A 21807-nucleotide genomic window follows, 5' to 3' on the forward strand; every position below is an offset into this window, starting at 1 on the left:
TTAATTAATGTATAACGGATTAATTGACTTTAACGCAGCTATACAGTCTATACAGGGTTCCTGAGAGACCGGCTGTACCAGAGAAGCAATCTTTTCTGTTTTAGACATCACCCACGCGCACTATTACAGTTGTGTGGTAAGGTGATATTTTGGTATGTATGAAGGTTTGTAGGATTATTTATTTAAGGTATATTTGTATTGGGAATTCAGGTAGTTCAGGTTTGCTAGGTGTGACATTGGTCACTGATGTGTTTTTTAGTTTTTGTTTGAGTAGTTCCATTGATACTTCGGGGGGAATTTTATCAGAGGGAATTAACATTTAGAACTGGTAAGATGTTCCGAGTTTTGACTGTAACACTGAGTAGTTTAAGTGCATGTAGATTCGAGTTCCACAGTATTTATTCTCGGGTTAGTGTTTCATTCTTCTGACTAATTATTCTTAACACAAAACAAATTGCGTTTTAAGTGCTTAAATCCAAATTGACTTAAACGTATGTGCCAAAGTACGTTTTCTTTGGTAAAGTGCTAAGAATCTAAACTATAGTTCTTTATAAATCTGATATAATGGCTTATGTTTCCCGTAGTGCTATATTTTGAAAATTAGTATTTATTTTTTTCTTATTTTACTAGAGGTACGAGTGTTTAAGCCCCAACCATTTTATTAGTGAAGGGTGTTGGACTTTGATGTTTTGGAAAAAAAATAATGTTCCAAATTTTGGTCGGTTCCTTACGATTTGGGGAGTAAAATAGCCTTTATACTTACTTACAAGGTATTATTATTATTATTATTACATAAGTTTTTTTTTCTGTATAGCGCTAGGTATGCAGTGATTGCTAAGTTTTTTTAATAGAATTATTGTATTTTGAATTTTCTACATTTTTTATGAGTAGTTACTTGAGTATTTCATATTGTGTATGTTCTGGAATGATCCATGATTGATATATTTGTCTGTATTTTTTAGAGCAAGAGTCTGAATAAAATGTACCGCGTTCATTTTGCAGTGTTGTTATATGTATTAATTACTTAGATGTAAATAGTTTATTTTTTTTAAACATAATGCCCGGCTGTTCTAAGCAAACTCTGCTATATACTTAATGGTGTGAATATTTCTATGAGCTACTATTTATGATGTCATGCAATTTCTTACATGCAGATTTGAGGTTATTGATATGGTGAGAATGTCCAAGGAACAAAACCGATTAAAACTAACATTACAACTTGTAGACAAAACTGTCCCTCCATGGAAATGGTGGAGAATCTTAAAGTCTGTTTCAAAAATGTCTAAGAGTCATGAACCTACTCCCCACTTGAAATCAAATGGTCAAATACTGCTTCATCCGATTGATAAAGCCGAGGTTCTTGATTCTCATTTTTGTAATATCCCCAAAATTGATGTTGAGCCTGATCTACCTGATAATAAACGAGACCCCATTAACCATGAATGAATTTACCATTTCATAAAGTGAAGTACTCGATCAACTTAATATATTAGATAAAAACAAACCAACAGGTCCTGATGTTATATGTCCCAGAATTTTAAAAGAGGTGAAAATAAGTTTGATCAGGCCTCTTGCGCTACTTTGTAATAATTCATTACACTTCAAAAAGGTTCCTAATGCATGGAAAATTTCACATGTTACACCTATTTATAAGGGTAAACGTAGTCCTCATGATAGGCTTAACTACCGCCCTATTTCTCTTACTAGTATTGTTTCCAAAATCACGGAGAAAACTTTATTTAGACACCTTTTTAATTATATGAAGGTGAATAACTTATCAATCAAAGTAGTAGTCTGGATTTAAACCAGGTGACAGTACTGTTAATCAGCTTTTAGAAATTTGCAATATAATAATTTCAAACCTTGATGCTGGCAAGGATGTCCGTTTTATTTTTTTGATATATCCAAAGCCTTTGACACAGAGGCCTGATCTATAAACTAAAGTGTTATGGTATAAACAACAGTCTTGTCAAATGGATTTCTGATTATTTAAGTGATATATGTCAAAAAGCTGTTCTAGATGATTTCTCTTCTGGGATTCAAAATATTTATGCAGTGGTACCCCAAGTATCTGTCTTGGCCCTTTTCGTTTTTTATTTACATTAATAGTATTGTAGATAATATAAGTAATTTGCCTTTTTGCGGCTGATACACCATTATTTGCTGGGATAGATACTAATGTTGAAGATGTCTCTAAATATTTGACAAACGACCTAGCTTGTATTGATACATGGGCTAAAAATTGGGCTGTAAATTTTAACCCATCTCAAACTGAGACTATGACATGCACCAGAAGGAATGTAGAATTTCCTGTTACATTTGTATTTATTTTGGACAAGGAGGTGAAGAAATTAAGCAAGTTGAGAATCACTGTCATTTAGGCCTAAATTTTCAACACAATGCATCTTGGAATTGTCATATTAATGATGTATATAAGAAGGCTTGTTCAAAACTCAGTTTATTGAGACAGATCAAACACTCTCAATAGAAAAAAAAACTTTGTTAACTATTTGGCATTCATAAGACCTATCCTTGAGTATTCAGACTCGGTGTGGGATAACTGTACGCAACAAGAGCCAAATTTACCTGGGAACGTACAAATTGAAGCTATGTGTATAATCAGTCAGTCTGGACAACATCATTAAACATGCTTTATGCTGAAACTTTTTGATAGACGCAAGAAGCGGAGATTTTTATTTTTTTTATAAAAAATTGAATGGTCACGTACTGGAATACCTTAGAGAAATGATATTTCCGTTTTACCCTAGACAACATCCTTATGCTTTGCGGCAACAAGCTAGGTGAGAATAGTTCTTCCTCAGTACAGAACCACTATAAATTTGCATGGTGAAAGAAAGCTAGCATACACATGGTTGACCCAAAATTTAAACACTGACATAAAACTGTCAGTTATATTTATTGGAATAAAATCATTAAACAATGAAAAATAATTACGGATTGTTATAATTTGTAAACTAGTAATCTTCAGTACATGGTCAAAGCCAAATCATTACATACATCAATATATTTATTAATTCTCTCTAAACCAATATATGAATATAAATATACATCAGAACTAAACATATGTCAACCAATGTGTCTTACACAATAGTGGCCATGCTTATGAAATACATTTACATACAACGTACAACGTACATAACGGTTTATATTCTATTGCTTATCGAATGTAAATATTGTACATTGTATTTTGTTGTTCTAATTTCCTGCTGAATATCACCAGCGACCCTAGGACCGCTAAATTATACTTGAGAGGAATTTGTGGAACGAACATATTACCCAGGCTTTCAGGTTAGATTATTAATGTGCAATAAAATCGAGACTTTTTCTTGGCATATTTTTAACAAAAGTTTCGTACACTAATAAAAATATTTTCCTTGTAATTACGCATTACTTTCGCGAAATGAAGCGAAATATTTTAATATGTACATTAAAAAAAACATGCATTCATAGTTCAAGAAAACTTGTACAAAATGGTGGTCATGATTAAACTTCTCCTTGAAAATGAAAGCATTCTGAATCGGTGACAAACAAGTACCCATATAGCGGTCGACATTTGTTTATATGAAAGCTTTATGATGATCACTATATAATATTGAATGGGGAGGGGAGGCAGCTAGATCATTTGAATGCCTCTGCTTAATAAATTAGTCGGTACCTAGTACTTATCGGCTTGCATCAGAAAAACAGACTACGTTTTAGTCATGTCTCTTGTTGATGCATGTTTTGGAGGAAAAAATAGCTTCCCAGTGTTTTGCTTTAGTAATCCAAATGACAGTGTTTTAATCCATAATGTTATGTCTTAACTCACATTAATACACTAATAAAACGAATAATACTTTTCTTTTAGTGTCATGACTTCTTACAACGAAATTAATTGTCGCTCCTATATTCTGTTTTTGTTTAATGTTTTTGGTTTATTTTCGTCCCATTTTTATTCTTGATATAAAAAACTAAATAAATGACTCCGTTTGACCTAACAAAAACATACGTGCTACTTTTTATTAGGAACAAAACAATTTTTAATTTCTCTTTTTTAACCTCCAACACAAAAAAGCGAAAAATTAAAAGTGTAAAATACAGAAGGACAAATCATACGTTTTTGTTCTCCTTTTAAATATCCAAGCACGACAAACATTTCCCATTATTACACGGAAATTTCGTGTTGTAACGCGAAAAAAAAAAAAATAAATGTATTCTACGAAAATAAGCTCAATGGGCTTTCGTACTTTTTAAACGTCGGCGAGAAAAAAAATCCGGAAACATCACCCAAAAAAAGATGGGAAACAATACATCACTCAGAAAAAATACATGAATTGAACTCCCACAAAAATTGGGAGTGATCCTAGGTGTTTCGAAAGGGTAGGCATGTCAACATGCCAGCGGCACTAGTAATATCGCAATTGTGGGATATAATCCAATAACAATCGAGCAACAATAACTTCCCGACACGAGTCAATAAGGATAAAAAACAATTCAGACTTAGGCGATATCAATCGAACAAAGTATTATGATGTAAATAAGCCCAATACGTCAAATTAATCATAATATTCTCCAAATTTATCAGCTAATGACCCAACATGAGAATACTGAGATTTCTTAGTACTAGGGCCTTGTTTTGATATGGACAGGAAAATTCCAGGGCCTATAAGGACATGACGGTAAACACTCTATGCTTATCAAAATATAACGAGAATGAAAATGATGAATATGTCATAGAGACACAAACCCCATCAGGATGAAAAAATATCAGCTCAAGGCCGCCCATTTATATTCAATGATCGACGAGATAACCCTCACAACACTGGACAGGCTGCAGCTGTCCCCAAACCAACATTATACATGTTGTCCCTGAATACTCCAGCAACATATAAAAGTAATCTAAAAGTAAAAACAAAACAGTACATGCAGAGCCCAGGTAAAAGTAAAAGACTATCTAAATAAAAAGTGACAGAAGAAAAGTTTCAAAATTAAAAAAAAATAATTTGCAACCATTTCACCTGTTGAAATAGATGGCGCTTCAAGAGTCCGAAAAGCACGTGTACTAAGTTCTGTACAAAACAGCACCTAAAATCTGCCCATTGACAAATAGCATGAATATTCTATTAATGATAAAATTTATGTAACTAATGCCATGTGAGTGGTTTTCATATCCTGAAGAATTTTGGTCTATTTAATTTCATTGAAATTCTTTTCTGGACCAACTATATTCTATGTATCAAAATCTAATTTCCATGAATGACTTCAATGGTGTGGAAATCAATCACATATGTTTACACTTGCATTGAAAACTTAATTGATAAAAACGATTTCGCCGATGAAAACAGGGAATAATCAAAGAGGGCAAATACGTTTGAAAACATTCATAAACAACAAGAAATATCTTTGGTACTCCCGAAATCTAAGCAGTTTTTGCTACTTGCAGGACAACTCGCGTGAAGGTGATTTCCGGTAAAAAGACATGTTCATTATTAATATATACATCGTTCGTGATCGACCGAAAAATCTTAATTTTTATCCACTTAACACATGGAGTGTTTTTGTTGTGACCAAACATACAGCCAAGATTGTCTCGAATAACGACAGTAACAAAGAGAAACTAAGATTGATAATCTCTGGCTAGTAACAGTCAAGAAATCGTGCTTGCTTACAGAAATGACAATGACGTTTCCAAACGCATTATGTCATTCGAAAACACACACACATATATTTAATACATTCACGCACACACATTCTTCTTCCTAATACACTCGCTCGCGTGTATATTAACAATGACTTCTTTATGTTTATAACCACAGTTCATCACGCAAGGAAAAAATAGTTATCTGTAGGCCATTGTAGAAGAAGTACTGTCGCCGACTTATTTATTGCTTCTCTCAAGAATCTGGCACATAATTGTGCGTATACCATACCACCGAACTCTCATTAACTAATTGACCATTTTAGCATTAAAATACCACACTCCAATCAAAGTTCTATTAGAAGTTGTCGATACTTTCTTAGCTGCTTTGGTACTGATTTGTTTTTATTTTAACTGCTGCAAATATTTATAGACTGAGCACTTTTGTTCATTTTAGTTTTTTTCTTTACCTTATGTCTCCAACAGCAAAATTGAGGTAAACTATCTTAAATTTGGTATGCGACACTCGAAACAGATTGGCTACATATTAATTGTTTTTTTGCCCAATTCTTGTAATAAGTTATATCATATACAGTACTAACAACGTGTCGTCATTGCTATCAGTCTAAAAACCAGGTCATAGTGTGGTATATAAGTCGAATGATTGCTCTAGTCTTTGTACATGTGCAGAATCGATCGGAATAATGAAGTCTTGGTTTGCATTTGCTGTTCTGTTTGGTATGTGTGAGTAATTTGAGAAACCGGATTAATTCCAGAAAAAATTATATCGAATTGGAAATGTGTAAGGTTCAATGCAAAACAAATGATAAGAGTTAATTGACATCATGTTAATAGCAATGTATATCCTTTGAAAAGACCGAATTTATACGAAAAGAGATGCGAAATATGTATCATGCATTTTGTATTTTATTGCAAATCGGACTTCTGTATATCTACATACCTTGGTTGTAATAAGGATCAAGAGTAAAGACGAATATTTATGCATTGACTAAGCATATTGCACAGTAGGTAATCATCGGCAAGCTGGATTTTCAAATGCACGTAACCTCAAGCTGGTTTTACTCTGAGTGAACCAGTGTTTATTTCGATCTACATTTGAAACACAATTTGCAAAAAGTAATCGAGGAAACCAAATATCTAGCGGAAATCAAAAGAATGTAATCTAGGGACAAAGACCAGACATGGAAAAAAATTATACACATAAAAAAAAAGGAAGAAAGAGAAAAAAAAATCTAGTTTCCCGATCAACATTGTCACTTCTAAAATAAATAACAAGTGGAAAACACGACTATTCGTCGTTTAAGAGAAAGTCATTCCAAAATTCATTTTTTTCAGTTGTATTGTGTACTGTAACTGGTCTTACAGTGTAAGTACATTACAACGTTTTTATAATTATAAACTTAAGTATAGAGTATTGGTATATTCGGATATTTGTGACCATAATATTACACACATGGAGATGTTTTTCCTAACAGAGACAACTTTCAAAAACTATTAGTTTTTCAATCGACCTTCTAATATTTATTTTCGTATTAACTAATACTTAATTCATCATCTTATCAGTAAAAAACAATATATCATATTGCCGTATGCCCAGACAGCTAGAATGACATGGATTTTATGTTGCAAGTCATAATAAAACAGCTTTACAATATAGTAATATAAGGACTCATTACAATGAAAACAAAAATACCACAACCATGTGTAATACCAAAAAGGAAGCTCTATTTTCAACGATCCCGCCAGACAGGAAAAACCAACCAACCACTATTACGAGGAAACCGGTGTCCAAAACTCAATGCTCGGAAGACCGTCTTCTGTTTTTAAATATGGCAACAAAAGTAAAATAAATGTACAATACATAGAACATAAAACTTGACACTACGAAAGTCGATCAGGGAGATACTGACCAAATCCTTGAGTCTCATGACAAATGAAACGCGGGAAAATTTCATTGATCGAGTTTGTCGTTAGTTGTTTCTGTAATGTATCAAACAGGTCGAGGCCACTGGAATACTGACGTACAAAATAATGTCACACCTTCGAATTTTAATTCATTTGCATCATTCATAGTATAGCGTGACTTATTACCTCTTACATCTACTTAAACCTTAGTTACCCGACGGATGTTTGTTTTATTGTTTATTGTATTCGATAATACCTTTACTTAAATTGTGTTCCCCTTGACAGACGACAGACGACAGAATGTGGAGACGGAGATAAAACATGTAATTGTACGGACGGCTCTACCGGGCACTGTGACCACAACGGAGTATGCCACTGCCACCATAAGTAAGTATTCCTCTTGAGGACGTCAGTCACTGAAAAAAAAAATTCTAGCTAACGCTGTCATGGTCAACGCAAATGCAAATGTCTCATCTGGATTTATTGTTAAGCGTGAGCTGGTGTTCCTTCAAGCTGCGAAAACTATTTTTTCACCTCATCTTAGATGTGTACATATGTTATATGACGATTAAGAAAATTATAGACTCATACGTGTAACCTTATGTCCAATAATAGAATTGTTATCTATCTAAAAGCAGAGAAAACTTTGCTCATCTGAAATAAAGATGTATGTGTTGTAAATTGCTTTGTAAAAAGTGTAAAATTTAAAGCGTTATCAGACCTTTCCTGCTCATTGTAGTCGTGTTTGTTGATTAATTATTCATTCTGTATAAATCAACATTCGTAAAAGTAAAATTTGTACAATTACTTGAATAATAAACAAGATTTTGTTAAATGAATTGCATATGTTACTTAAATGTAAGATTTCAATAAAGTGCTGCATATTGCAAAAAATGATTAAAATTATGTTTATCTTTTCAGGCGTCAAACATGCAGCAACGGCCAGACCTGTACATGTGATGACGGAACTACCGGACACTGTGACCACGCTGGACAATGCCACTGTCATCATAAGTATGTACACTTTTTTAATTAGTGTTAATATATTTGTAGAAACAATAATTGTAATTTATCTATAGTTGAAACCGATGACGTCCGTTCGAAGTCATTGCTCGACAACATGTGTTCTTCCTTTCAGACGAGTAGATCTGTACTTGTTTTCCAGTCATTCGAAATAAGTTTTGACAATAATTGTGTTTAAGATGGCTTCTGTCTTGTTTGTCCTTCAACCATTATCACGAGTTTCTCTTTTGTAGACGTCAGACATGCAGCAACGGACAGACCTGTACCTGTGATGACGGAACAACAGGACACTGTGACCACGCTGGACAATGCCACTGTCATCATAAGTATGAATAAGTACCAATAAATACAAAATCTGTTTTTTTTTTCATTAAGAAAACAGTGAAAATTTATGAGAGCACATACATTGGATACTTTCAAGGTCATTATCAATATTGTTGTCTTCCTAGTCAATTTCCAAATTTGCTTGATTCGTTATTTACTTGTAAGGTTCTCTTTATTTAATCAGTTGCTGAGTTGATATGTAGTTGTAGTGAGGGTATGATTTCTCTTTCATAGTCGCATTTGTTCTCTTATAATTCAATTTTGTTTTGTTTTCTTTCAAGACGCCAAACATGCAGCAATGGCCAGACCTGTACCTGTGATGACGGAACAACAGGACACTGTGACCACGCTGGACAATGCCACTGTCATCATAAGTATGAATAAGTACCAATAAATGCAAAAACTGTTCCTTTTCTCTTTGGAAAACAGTAAAAATTACTTACAGGGCATACATTGGATACTTTCAAGGTCATTATCAATATTATTGTCCTCCTAGGCTATTTCCAAATTTGCTTGATTACGTCTATGTTTATTTACTTATTAAGCTTTCTTTATTTAGTCTATGGCATTTTAGTTGAAGTGAAAGTATGACATCTCTTTCATAGTTGCAGCGCTTTCTCTGTTCCTCTTCATAATGATGTTTAGGGGGTCAGCTTCATGCAGCCTGCCCTATGGTTTGAGGATTTCCTCGTCGTTTATTGAAGACCTATGAGTGGCCTTAGGCTGACATTTTCATTCCGGTGGGGTTTTTGTCTCTTTGACATATACACCATACCTATTCTTGTTATTTTTATCTTTCTAGACGTCAGACATGCAGCAACGGCCAGACCTGTACATGTGATGACGGAACTACCGGACACTGTGACCATGCTGGACAATGCCATTGCCATCATAAGTATGAATTAATCGTAAAACTGACCCCCTTTCATACAGAACTTACTAAAAATTTCGTTTTCTTTATTTAACCATTATCATTTTAAAAGGGATATGTTTTCTTTACCTCTTTATTGGCTGTGTAAATCAAATACATTTAATTAAAGGATTTTAGAATGATGTTTACTTCAATGAAATACTTTACGCGTCAAATATAACGTAAGCCCTAACAATAATGCCATTGGCCATTGAATGATTACATCATACTCGTGGGCTCCTAATGCAGGTGGTGATTTTTTACCATATTCCAATTGTTTTGCATCCCTTTCTGAAAAAAAAATGATTTCGCTAATTATAAGCGAAAATTACTTTATTTGCTTTAAGCACAATATTTTCTCAGTTCTTATTGTTCGTTAAGTGCAGCCAGTGTTTCTTGAATGAATTAAGTGATATATAACAAATGCCGGTATGGGGTTTCATATATTAATTCTTCTCACTGCACCGGACACTCCTTGTTTGCGATGAAACCATTATTTCTCTTTGAATAGAAACATTTCTGATTTTATTTAGTTGTCTCATACCATGTTTAAAAATCTGAGTTGTTTACGAGCTCGGTAATATAGATTGGTTGAGTCAGTAAAACCCATGTCTGTTTATTTGTTGTAAAGCGAAAACAAAGGGTGAAAACTTGCGTTAAAATTAATGATTTGTCTTCCTACTCTGTGCACGCGAATATGTAAATATACATATCGTTCAAAATGACATTACAACTTTTCATCATAATGTTATAACTGGTTGTCTTCGAAAGAAAATTGATGTTTGATGGTAGACTAGACGTCAAAGAGGACTATATTAATATTGTTATGAAAGGTTTGAGCCTAGTGTCGTTAATGTTGATTTCTGTATTGATGGTTTGGACGTTGACATCGATCAGAGACAAACATGTTCACTCATATATTGCCTTACTCTCCTAATGGAATCAATTAGCATATACTTATACAAACAAAACTTGAATGTTTATTACTTAAAAATGCCTTGATTTTTTTGTCAGACGACAGACCACAGAGTGTGGCGACGGAGATAAAACATGCAATTGTACCGACGGATCTACAGGACATTGTGACCACAACGGAGTATGTCATTGCCACCATAAGTAAGTAGAAGAAGGCCCAACAATATGATTAGAAGGTACTTCTCCTAACGATGACTATACCATAATTCAGTCTTACAACTAAACCCAAAACCTAGCATCAAAATGGTGTTGGGGCTTATCGGTATCATATGTTTTCAGAAGCTGTATGACCAGATAAACTGTCAAGTTAATTATAATTCTGCCTGTGACGCATACCAGATTGTATCATTCTTAACACTTGAACATTGTTAAATTTTAGTTTCATTGAATTATCTGAACACAACTAATTTTCCTCTTCGTACAAGTTTCAGCGGTGGATCCTTGGTATAGTCCCAATCCCGGAAACCTGGCCCCTTTGTGGGAAAATTCAGGCAAAAATTAGCACATAATAGCCTGAATCTTTCATTAATTCTGGATCCAACCCCCCTCCCTTTAAAAATGTCTGGATTGGTTGGCCCCTGTGTATGAGACTTTAAAGTTCAAAAACACACAAGAGAATACTAATTGCAATTTTTTCTATTTGATCATAAATGCAGAGGACATACTAGTTAAACAACACTTATTCATTAATGTTTGGTGTTTGAAAGTTATAAAAATATAGTGAATGTAATTATTATAGTGCTTCAATAGTAAAACTGAAATTTCCTTTAAAAATACATACATCTAAGTTCGGGGCAAAAATTAGAAAGCATGTCTTTCTTCCTCATAAACCAAAACTATTTTCCACACCTGATAAACTTTCAATATTTTTGATCATTTCTCAATTTCCTTTACAAATCACCATATTTCCCTTTTTGTAATAATATGAAGTATGTATAAAGCTTGACAGCGATATCACAAAATGCTAACCGTTAGAATACATTCACAGTAGAAATTATAATTGTCTTGACTGTTTAATTGGTCATAGGGTTTGTGTAATCAAATGATACTGATAAGCTTCAACATCATTTTGATATCACCAATAAATACAAAATCTGTTTCTTTCTATTAAGAAAACAGTGAAAATTTATGAGAGCAAATACATTGGATACTTTCAAGGTCATTATCAATATTGTTGTCTTCCTAGTCAATTTCCAAATTTGCTTGATTCGTTATTTACTTGTAAGATTCTCTTTATTTAATCAGTTGCTGAGTTGATATGTAGTTGTAGTGAGGGTATGATTTCTCTTTCATAGTCGCATTTGTTCTCATATAATTCAGTTTTGTTTTGTTTTCTTTCAAGACGCCAAACATGCAGCAATGGCCAGACCTGTACCTGTGATGACGGAACAACAGGACACTGTGACCACGCTGGACAATGCCACTGTCATCATAAGTATGAATAAGTACCAATAAATACAAAATCTGTTTTTTTTATTAAGAAAACAGTGAAAATTTATGAGAGCACATACATTGGATACTTTCAAGGTCATTATCAATATTGTTGTCTTCCTAGTCAATTTCCAAATTTGCTTGATTCGTTATTTACTTGTAAGGTTCTCTTTATTTAATCAGTTGCTGAGTTGATATGTAGTTGTAGTGAGGGTATGATTTCTCTTTCATAGTCGCATTTGTTCTCTTATAATTCAATTTTGTTTTGTTTTCTTTCAAGACGCCAAACATGCAGCAATGGCCAGACCTGTACCTGTGATGACGGAACAACAGGACACTGTGACCACGCTGGACAATGCCACTGTCATCATAAGTATGAATAAGTACCAATAAATGCAAAAACTGTTCCTTTTCTCTTTGGAAAACAGTAAAAATTACTTACAGGGCATACATTGGATACTTTCAAGGTCATTATCAATATTATTGTCCTCCTAGGCTATTTCCAAATTTGCTTGATTACGTCTATGTTTATTTACTTATTAAGCTTTCTTTATTTAGTCTATGGCATTTTAGTTGAAGTGAAAGTATGACATCTCTTTCATAGTTGCAGCGCTTTCTCTGTTCCTCTTCATAATGATGTTTAGGGGGTCAGCTTCATGCAGCCTGCCCTATGGTTTGAGGATTTCCTCGTCGTTTATTGAAGACCTATGAGTGGCCTTAGGCTGACATTTTCATTCCGGTGGGGTTTTTGTCTCTTTGACATATACACCATACCTATTCTTGTTATTTTTATCTTTCTAGACGTCAGACATGCAGCAACGGCCAGACCTGTACATGTGATGACGGAACTACCGGACACTGTGACCATGCTGGACAATGCCATTGCCATCATAAGTATGAATTAATCGTAAAACTGACCCCCTTTCATACAGAACTTACTAAAAATTTCGTTTTCTTTATTTAACCATTATCATTTTAAAAGGGATATGTTTTCTTTACCTCTTTATTGGCTGTGTAAATCAAATACATTTAATTAAAGGATTTTAGAATGATGTTTACTTCAATGAAATACTATACGCGTCAAATATAACGTAAGCCCTAACAATAATGCCATTGGCCATTGAATGATTACATCATACTCGTGGGCTCCTAATGCAGGTGGTGATTTCTTACCATATTCCAATTGTTTTGCATCCCTTTCTGAAAAAAAAATGATTTCGCTAATTATAAGCGAAAATTACTTTATTTGCATTAAGCACAATATGTTCGCAGTTCATATTGTTCGTTAAGTGCAGCCAGTGTTTCTTGAATGAATTAAGTGATATATAACAAATGCCGGTATGGGGTTTCATATATTAATTCTTCTCACTGCACCGGACACTCCTTGTTTGCGATGAAACCATAATTTCTCTTTGAATAGAAAAATTTCTGATTTTATTTAGTTGTCTCATACCATGTTTAAAAATCTGAGTTGTTTACGAGCTCGGTAATATAGATTGGTTGAGTCAGTAAAACCCTATGTCTGTTTATTTGTTGTAAAGCGAAAACACAGGATGAAAACTTGCGTTAAAATTAATGATTTGTCTTCCTACTCTGTGCACGCGAATATGTAAATATACATATCGTTCAAAATGACATCACAACTTTTCATCATAATGTTATAACTGGTTGTCTTCGAAAGAAAATTGATGTTTGATGGTAGACTAGACGTCAAAGAGGACTATATTAATATTGTTATGGAAGGTTTGAGCCTAGTGTCGTTAATGTTGATTTCTGTATTGATGGTTTGGATGTTGACATCGATCAGAGACAAACATGTTCACTCATATATTGCTTTACTCTCCTAATGGAATCAATTAGCATATACTTATACAAACAAAACTTGAATGTTTATTACTTAAAAATGCCTTGATTTTTTTGTCAGACGACAGACCACAGAGTGTGGCGACGGAGATAAAACATGCAATTGTACCGACGGATCTACAGGACATTGTGACCACAACGGAGTATGTCATTGCCACCATAAGTAAGTAGAAGAAGGCCCAACAATATGATTAGAAGGTACTTCTCCTAACGATGACTATACCATAATTCAGTCTTACAACTAAACCCAAAACCTAGCATCAAAATGGTGTTGGGGCTTATCGGTATCATATGTTTTCAGAAGCTGTATGACCAGATAAACTGTCAAGTTAATTATAATTCTGCCTGTGACGCATACCAGATTGTATCACTCTTAACACTTGAACATTGTTAAATTTTAGTTTCAATGAATTATCTGAACACAACTAATTTTCCTCTTCGTACAAGTTTCAGCGGTGGATCCTTGGTATAGTCCCAATCCCGGAAACCTGGCCCCTTTGTGGGAAAATTCAGGCAAAAATTAGCACATAATAGCCTGAATCTTTCATTAATTCTGGATCCAACCCCCCTCCCTTTAAAAATGTCTGGATTGGTTGGCCCCTGTGTATGAGACTTTAAAGTTCAAAAACACACAAGAGAATACTAATTGCAATTTTTTCTATTTGATCATAAATGCAGAGGACATACTAGTTAAACAACACTTATTCATTAATGTTTGGTGTTTGAAAGTTATAAAAATATAGTGAATGTAATTATTATAGTGCTTCAATAGTAAAACTGAAATTTCCTTTAAAAATACATACATCTAAGTTCGGGGCAAAAATTAGAAAGCATGTCTTTCTTCCTCATAAACCAAAACTATTTTCCACACCTGATAAACTTTCAATATTTTTGATCATTTCTCAATTTCCTTTACAAATCACCATATTTCCCTTTTTGTAATAATATGAAGTATGTATAAAGCTTGACAGCGATATCACAAAATGCTAACCGTTAGAATACATTCACAGTAGAAATTATAATTGTCTTGACTGTTTAATTGGTCATAGGGTTTGTGTAATCAAATGATACTGATAAGCTTCAACATCATTTTGATATCACCAATAAATACAAAATCTGTTTCTTTCTATTAAGAAAACAGTGAAAATTTATGAGAGCAAATACATTGGATACTTTCAAGGTCATTATCAATATTGTTGTCTTCCTAGTCAATTTCCAAATTTGCTTGATTCGTTATTTACTTGTAAGATTCTCTTTATTTAATCAGTTGCTGAGTTGATATGTAGTTGTAGTGAGGGTATGATTTCTCTTTCATAGTCGCATTTGTTCTCATATAATTCAGTTTTGTTTTGTTTTCTTTCAAGACGCCAAACATGCAGCAATGGCCAGACCTGTACCTGTGATGACGGAACAACAGGACACTGTGACCACGCTGGACAATGCCACTGTCATCATAAGTATGAATAAGTACCAATAAATACAAAATCTGTTTTTTTTATTAAGAAAACAGTGAAAATTTATGAGAGCACATACATTGGATACTTTCAAGGTCATTATCAATATTGTTGTCTTCCTAGTCAATTTCCAAATTTGCTTGATTCGTTATTTACTTGTAAGGTTCTCTTTATTTAATCAGTTGCTGAGTTGATATGTAGTTGTAGTGAGGGTATGATTTCTCTTTCATAGTCGCATTTGTTCTCTTATAATTCAATTTTGTTTTGTTTTCTTTCAAGACGCCAAACATGCAGCAATGGCCAGACCTGTACCTGTGATGACGGAACAACAGGACACTGTGACCACGCTGGACAATGCCACTGTCATCATAAGTATGAATAAGTACCAATAAATGCAAAAACTGTTCCTTTTCTCTTTGGAAAACAGTAAAAATTACTTACAGGGCATACATTGGATACTTTCAAGGTCATTATCAATATTATTGTCCTCCTAGGCTATTTCCAAATTTGCTTGATTACGTCTATGTTTATTTACTTATTAAGCTTTCTTTATTTAGTCTATGGCATTTTAGTTGAAGTGAAAGTATGACATCTCTTTCATAGTTGCAGCGCTTTCTCTGTTCCTCTTCATAATGATGTTTAGGGGGTCAGCTTCATGCAGCCTGCCCTATGGTTTGAGGATTTCCTCGTCGTTTATTGAAGACCTATGAGTGGCCTTAGGCTGACATTTTCATTCCGGTGGGGTTTTTGTCTCTTTGAAATATACAACATACCTATTCTTGTTATTTTTATCTTTCTAGACGTCAGACATGCAGCAACGGCCAGACCTGTACATGTGATGACGGAACTACCGGACACTGTGACCATGCTGGACAATGCCATTGCCATCATAAGTATGAATTAATCGTAAAACTGACCCCCTTTCATACAGAACTTACTAAAAATTTCGTTTTCTTTATTTAACCATTATCATTTTAAAAGGGATATGTTTTCTTTACCTCTTTATTGGCTGTGTAAATCAAATACATTTAATTAAAGGATTTTAGAATGATGTTTACTTCAATGAAATACTATACGCGTCAAATATAACGTAAGCCCTAACAATAATGCCATTGGCCATTGAATGATTACATCATACTCGTGGGCTCCTAATGCAGGTGGTGATTTCTTACCATATTCCAATTGTTTTGCATCCCTTTCTGAAAAAAAAAATGATTTCGCTAATTATAAGCGAAAATTACTTTATTTGCATTAAGCACAATATTTTCTCAGTTCATATTGTTCGTTAAGTGCAGCCAGTGTTTCTTGAATGAATTAAGTGATATATAACAAATGCCGGTATGGGGTTTCATATATTAATTCTTCTCACTGCACCGGACACTCCTTGTTTGCGATGAAACCATAATTTCTCTTTGAATAGAAAAATTTCTGATTTTATTTAGTTGTCTCATACCATGTTTAAAAATCTGAGTTGTTTACGAGCTCGGTAATATAGATTGGTTGAGTCAGTAAAACCCTATGTCTGTTTATTTGTTGTAAAGCGAAAACACAGGATGAAAACTTGCGTTAAAATTAATGATTTGTCTTCCTACTCTGTGCACGCGAATATGTAAATATACATATCGTTCAAAATGACATCACAACTTTTCATCATAATGTTATAACTGGTTGTCTTCGAAAGAAAATTGATGTTTGATGGTAGACTAGACGTCAAAGAGGACTATATTAATATTGTTATGGAAGGTTTGAGCCTAGTGTCGTTAATGTTGATTTCTGTATTGATGGTTTGGATGTTGACATCGATCAGAGACAAACATGTTCACTCATATATTGCTTTACTCTCCTAATGGAATCAATTAGCATATACTTATACAAACAAAACTTGAATGTTTATTACTTAAAAATGCCTTGATTTTTTTGTCAGACGACAGACCACAGAGTGTGGCGACGGAGATAAAACATGCAATTGTACCGACGGATCTACAGGACATTGTGACCACAACGGAGTATGTCATTGCCACCATAAGTAAGTAGAAGAAGGCCCAACAATATGATTAGAAGGTACTTCTCCTAACGATGACTATACCATAATTCAGTCTTACAACTAAACCCAAAACCTAGCATCAAAATGGTGTTGGGGCTTATCGGTATCATATGTTTTCAGAAGCTGTATGACCAGATAAACTGTCAAGTTAATTATAATTCTGCCTGTGACGCATACCAGATTGTATCACTCTTAACACTTGAACATTGTTAAATTTTAGTTTCAATGAATTATCTGAACACAACTAATTTTCCTCTTCGTACAAGTTTCAGCGGTGGATCCTTGGTATAGTCCCAATCCCGGAAACCTGGCCCCTTTGTGGGAAAATTCAGGCAAAAATTAGCACATAATAGCCTGAATCTTTCATTAATTCTGGATCCAACCCCCCTCCCTTTAAAAATGTCTGGATTGGTTGGCCCCTGTGTATGAGACTTTAAAGTTCAAAAACACACAAGAGAATACTAATTGCAATTTTTTCTATTTGATCATAAATGCAGAGGACATACTAGTTAAACAACACTTATTCATTAATGTTTGGTGTTTGAAAGTTATAAAAATATAGTGAATGTAATTATTATAGTGCTTCAATAGTAAAACTGAAATTTCCTTTAAAAATACATACATCTAAGTTCGGGGCAAAAATTAGAAAGCATGTCTTTCTTCCTCATAAACCAAAACTATTTTCCACACCTGATAAACTTTCAATATTTTTGATCATTTCTCAATTTCCTTTACAAATCACCATATTTCCCTTTTTGTAATAATATGAAGTATGTATAAAGCTTGACAGCGATATCACAAAATGCTAACCGTTAGAATACATTCACAGTAGAAATTATAATTGTCTTGACTGTTTAATTGGTCATAGGGTTTGTGTAATCAAATGATACTGATAAGCTTCAACATCATTTTGATATCACCAATAAATACAAAATCTGTTTCTTTCTATTAAGAAAACAGTGAAAATTTATGAGAGCAAATACATTGGATACTTTCAAGGTCATTATCAATATTGTTGTCTTCCTAGTCAATTTCCAAATTTGCTTGATTCGTTATTTACTTGTAAGATTCTCTTTATTTAATCAGTTGCTGAGTTGATATGTAGTTGTAGTGAGGGTATGATTTCTCTTTCATAGTCGCATTTGTTCTCATATAATTCAGTTTTGTTTTGTTTTCTTTCAAGACGCCAAACATGCAGCAATGGCCAGACCTGTACCTGTGATGACGGAACAACAGGACACTGTGACCACGCTGGACAATGCCACTGTCATCATAAGTATGAATAAGTACCAATAAATACAAAATCTGTTTTTTTTATTAAGAAAACAGTGAAAATTTATGAGAGCACATACATTGGATACTTTCAAGGTCATTATCAATATTGTTGTCTTCCTAGTCAATTTCCAAATTTGCTTGATTCGTTATTTACTTTTAAGGTTCTCTTTATTTAATCAGTTGCTGAGTTGATATGTAGTTGTAGTGAGGGTATGATTTCTCTTTCATAGTCGCATTTGTTCTCTTATAATTCAATTTTGTTTTGTTTTCTTTCAAGACGCCAAACATGCAGCAATGGCCAGACCTGTACCTGTGATGACGGAACAACAGGACACTGTGACCACGCTGGACAATGCCACTGTCATCATAAGTATGAATAAGTACCAATAAATGCAAAAACTGTTCCTTTTCTCTTTGGAAAACAGTAAAAATTACTTACAGGGCATACATTGGATACTTTCAAGGTCATTATCAATATTATTGTCCTCCTAGGCTATTTCCAAATTTGCTTGATTACGTCTATGTTTATTTACTTATTAAGCTTTCTTTATTTAGTCTATGGCATTTTAGTTGAAGTGAAAGTATGACATCTCTTTCATAGTTGCAGCACTTTCTCTGTTCCTCTTCATAATGATGTTTAGGGGGTCAGCTTCATGCAGCCTGCCCTATGGTTTGAGGATTTCCTCGTCGTTTATTGAAGACCTATGAGTGGCCTTAGGCTGACATTTTCATTCCGGTGGGGTTTTTGTCTCTTTGACATATACACCATACCTATTCTTGTTATTTTTATCTTTCTAGACGTCAGACATGCAGCAACGGCCAGACCTGTACATGTGATGACGGAACTACCGGACACTGTGACCATGCTGGACAATGCCATTGCCATCATAAGTATGAATTAATCGTAAAACTGACCCCCTTTCATACAGAACTTACTAAAAATTTCGTTTTCTTTATTTAACCATTATCATTTTAAAAGGGATATGTTTTCTTTACCTCTTTATTGGCTGTGTAAATCAAATACATTTAATTAAAGGATTTTAGAATGATGTTTACTTCAATGAAATACTTTACGCGTCAAATATAACGTAAGCCCTAACAATAATGCCATTGGCCATTGAATGATTACATCATACTCGTGGGCTCCTAATGCAGGTGGTGATTTCTTACCATATTCCAATTGTTTTGCATCCCTTTCTGAAAAAAAAATGATGTCGCTAATTATAAGCGAAAATTACTTTATTTATAGAAAATTGATGTTTGATGGTAGACTAGACGTCAAAGAGGACTATATTAATATTGTTATGAAAGGTTTGAGCCTAGTGTCGTTAATGTTGATTTCTGTATTGATGGTTTGGATGTTGACATCGATCAGAGACAAACATGTTCACTCATATATTGCCTTACTCTCCTAATGGAATCAATTAGCATATACTTATACAAACAAAACTTGAATGTTTATTACTTAAAAATGCCTTGATTTTTTTGTCAGACGACAGACCACAGAGTGTGGCGACGGAGATAAAACATGCAATTGTACCGACGGATCTACAGGACATTGTGACCACAACGGAGTATGTCATTGCCACCATAAGTAAGTAGAAGAAGGCCCAACAATATGATTAGAAGGTACTTCTCCTAACGATGACTATACCATAATTCAGTCTTACAACTAAACCCAAAACCTAGCATCAAAATGGTGTTGGGGCTTATCGGTATCATATGTTTTCAGAAGCTGTATGACCAGATAAACTGTCAAGTTAATTATAATTCTGCCTGTGACGCATACCAGATTGTATCATTCTTAACACTTGAACATTGTTAAATTTTAGTTTCATTGAATTATCTGAACACAACTAATTTTCCTCTTCGTACAAGTTTCAGCGGTGGATCCTTGGTATAGTCCCAATCCCGGAAACCTGGCCCCTTTGTGGGAAAATTCAGGCAAAAATTAGCACATAATAGCCTGAATCTTTCATTAATTCTGGATCCAACCCCCCTCCCTTTAAAAATGTCTGGATTGGTTGGCCCCTGTGTATGAGACTTTAAAGTTCAAAAACACACAAGAGAATACTAATTGCAATTTTTTCTATTTGATCATAAATGCAGAGGACATACTAGTTAAACAACACTTATTCATTAATGTTTGGTGTTTGAAAGTTATAAAAATATAGTGAATGTAATTATTATAGTGCTTCAATAGTAAAACTGAAATTTCCTTTAAAAATACATACATCTAAGTTCGGGGCAAAAATTAGAAAGCATGTCTTTCTTCCTCATAAACCAAAACTATTTTCCACACCTGATAAACTTTCAATATTTTTGATCATTTCTCAATTTCCTTTACAAATCACCATATTTCCCTTTTTGTAATAATATGAAGTATGTATAAAGCTTGACAGCGATATCACAAAATGCTAACCGTTAGAATACATTCACAGTAGAAATTATAATTGTCTTGACTGTTTAATTGGTCATAGGGTTTGTGTAATCAAATGATACTGATAAGCTTCAACATCATTTTGATATCACCAATAAATACAAAATCTGTTTCTTTCTATTAAGAAAACAGTGAAAATTTATGAGAGCAAATACATTGGATACTTTCAAGGTCATTATCAATATTGTTGTCTTCCTAGTCAATTTCCAAATTTGCTTGATTCGTTATTTACTTGTAAGATTCTCTTTATTTAATCAGTTGCTGAGTTGATATGTAGTTGTAGTGAGGGTATGATTTCTCTTTCATAGTCGCATTTGTTCTCATATAATTCAGTTTTGTTTTGTTTTCTTTCAAGACGCCAAACATGCAGCAATGGCCAGACCTGTACCTGTGATGACGGAACAACAGGACACTGTGACCACGCTGGACAATGCCACTGTCATCATAAGTATGAATAAGTACCAATAAATACAAAATCTGTTTTTTTTTATTAAGAAAACAGTG

General features: G+C 33.8%; 2 protein-coding genes and 2 long non-coding RNA genes across 4 annotated transcripts; all 4 read left to right on the plus strand.

The window, feature by feature from the left end:
* The first annotated feature begins 6342 nt into the window (after nt 1-6342).
* Nucleotides 6343-15582, plus strand: LOC148609283 (uncharacterized). The gene is made up of 9 exons (XM_088541280.1): nt 6343-6376; nt 7850-7951; nt 8486-8578; nt 8821-8913; nt 9193-9285; nt 9714-9806; nt 10836-10937; nt 14152-14253; nt 15455-15582. Exons 1-9 carry the CDS (start codon nt 6343-6345, stop codon nt 15565-15567), a joined length of 825 nt encoding a protein of 274 aa, XP_088397406.1. The 3' UTR covers nt 15568-15582.
* On the plus strand, nt 12481-13147 carry LOC148609284 (uncharacterized). The gene is made up of 2 exons (XR_015914489.1): nt 12481-12600; nt 13029-13147. It is a non-coding gene; the product is annotated as an uncharacterized LOC148609284 (long non-coding RNA).
* Nucleotides 15583-15796: 214 nt separating the features above from the next.
* LOC148609285 (uncharacterized) lies at nt 15797-16463 on the plus strand. The gene is made up of 2 exons (XR_015914490.1): nt 15797-15916; nt 16345-16463. It is a non-coding gene; the product is annotated as an uncharacterized LOC148609285 (long non-coding RNA).
* Nucleotides 16464-19114: 2651 nt separating this feature from the next.
* Nucleotides 19115-21771, plus strand: LOC148609286 (uncharacterized). The gene is made up of 4 exons (XM_088541281.1): nt 19115-19233; nt 19662-19754; nt 20356-20457; nt 21659-21771. The coding sequence occupies exons 1-4, from the start codon at nt 19158-19160 to the stop codon at nt 21769-21771; spliced, it is 384 nt and encodes a 127-aa protein (XP_088397407.1). The 5' UTR covers nt 19115-19157.
* Nucleotides 21772-21807: the final 36 nt, after the last annotated feature.

This window comes from Perna viridis, chromosome 8 (genome assembly GCF_037379345.1).
Source record: "Perna viridis isolate PV_CMFRI_1.1 ecotype Kerala chromosome 8, ASM3737934v1, whole genome shotgun sequence".
Taxonomy (NCBI): Eukaryota; Metazoa; Mollusca; class Bivalvia; order Mytilida; family Mytilidae; genus Perna; species Perna viridis.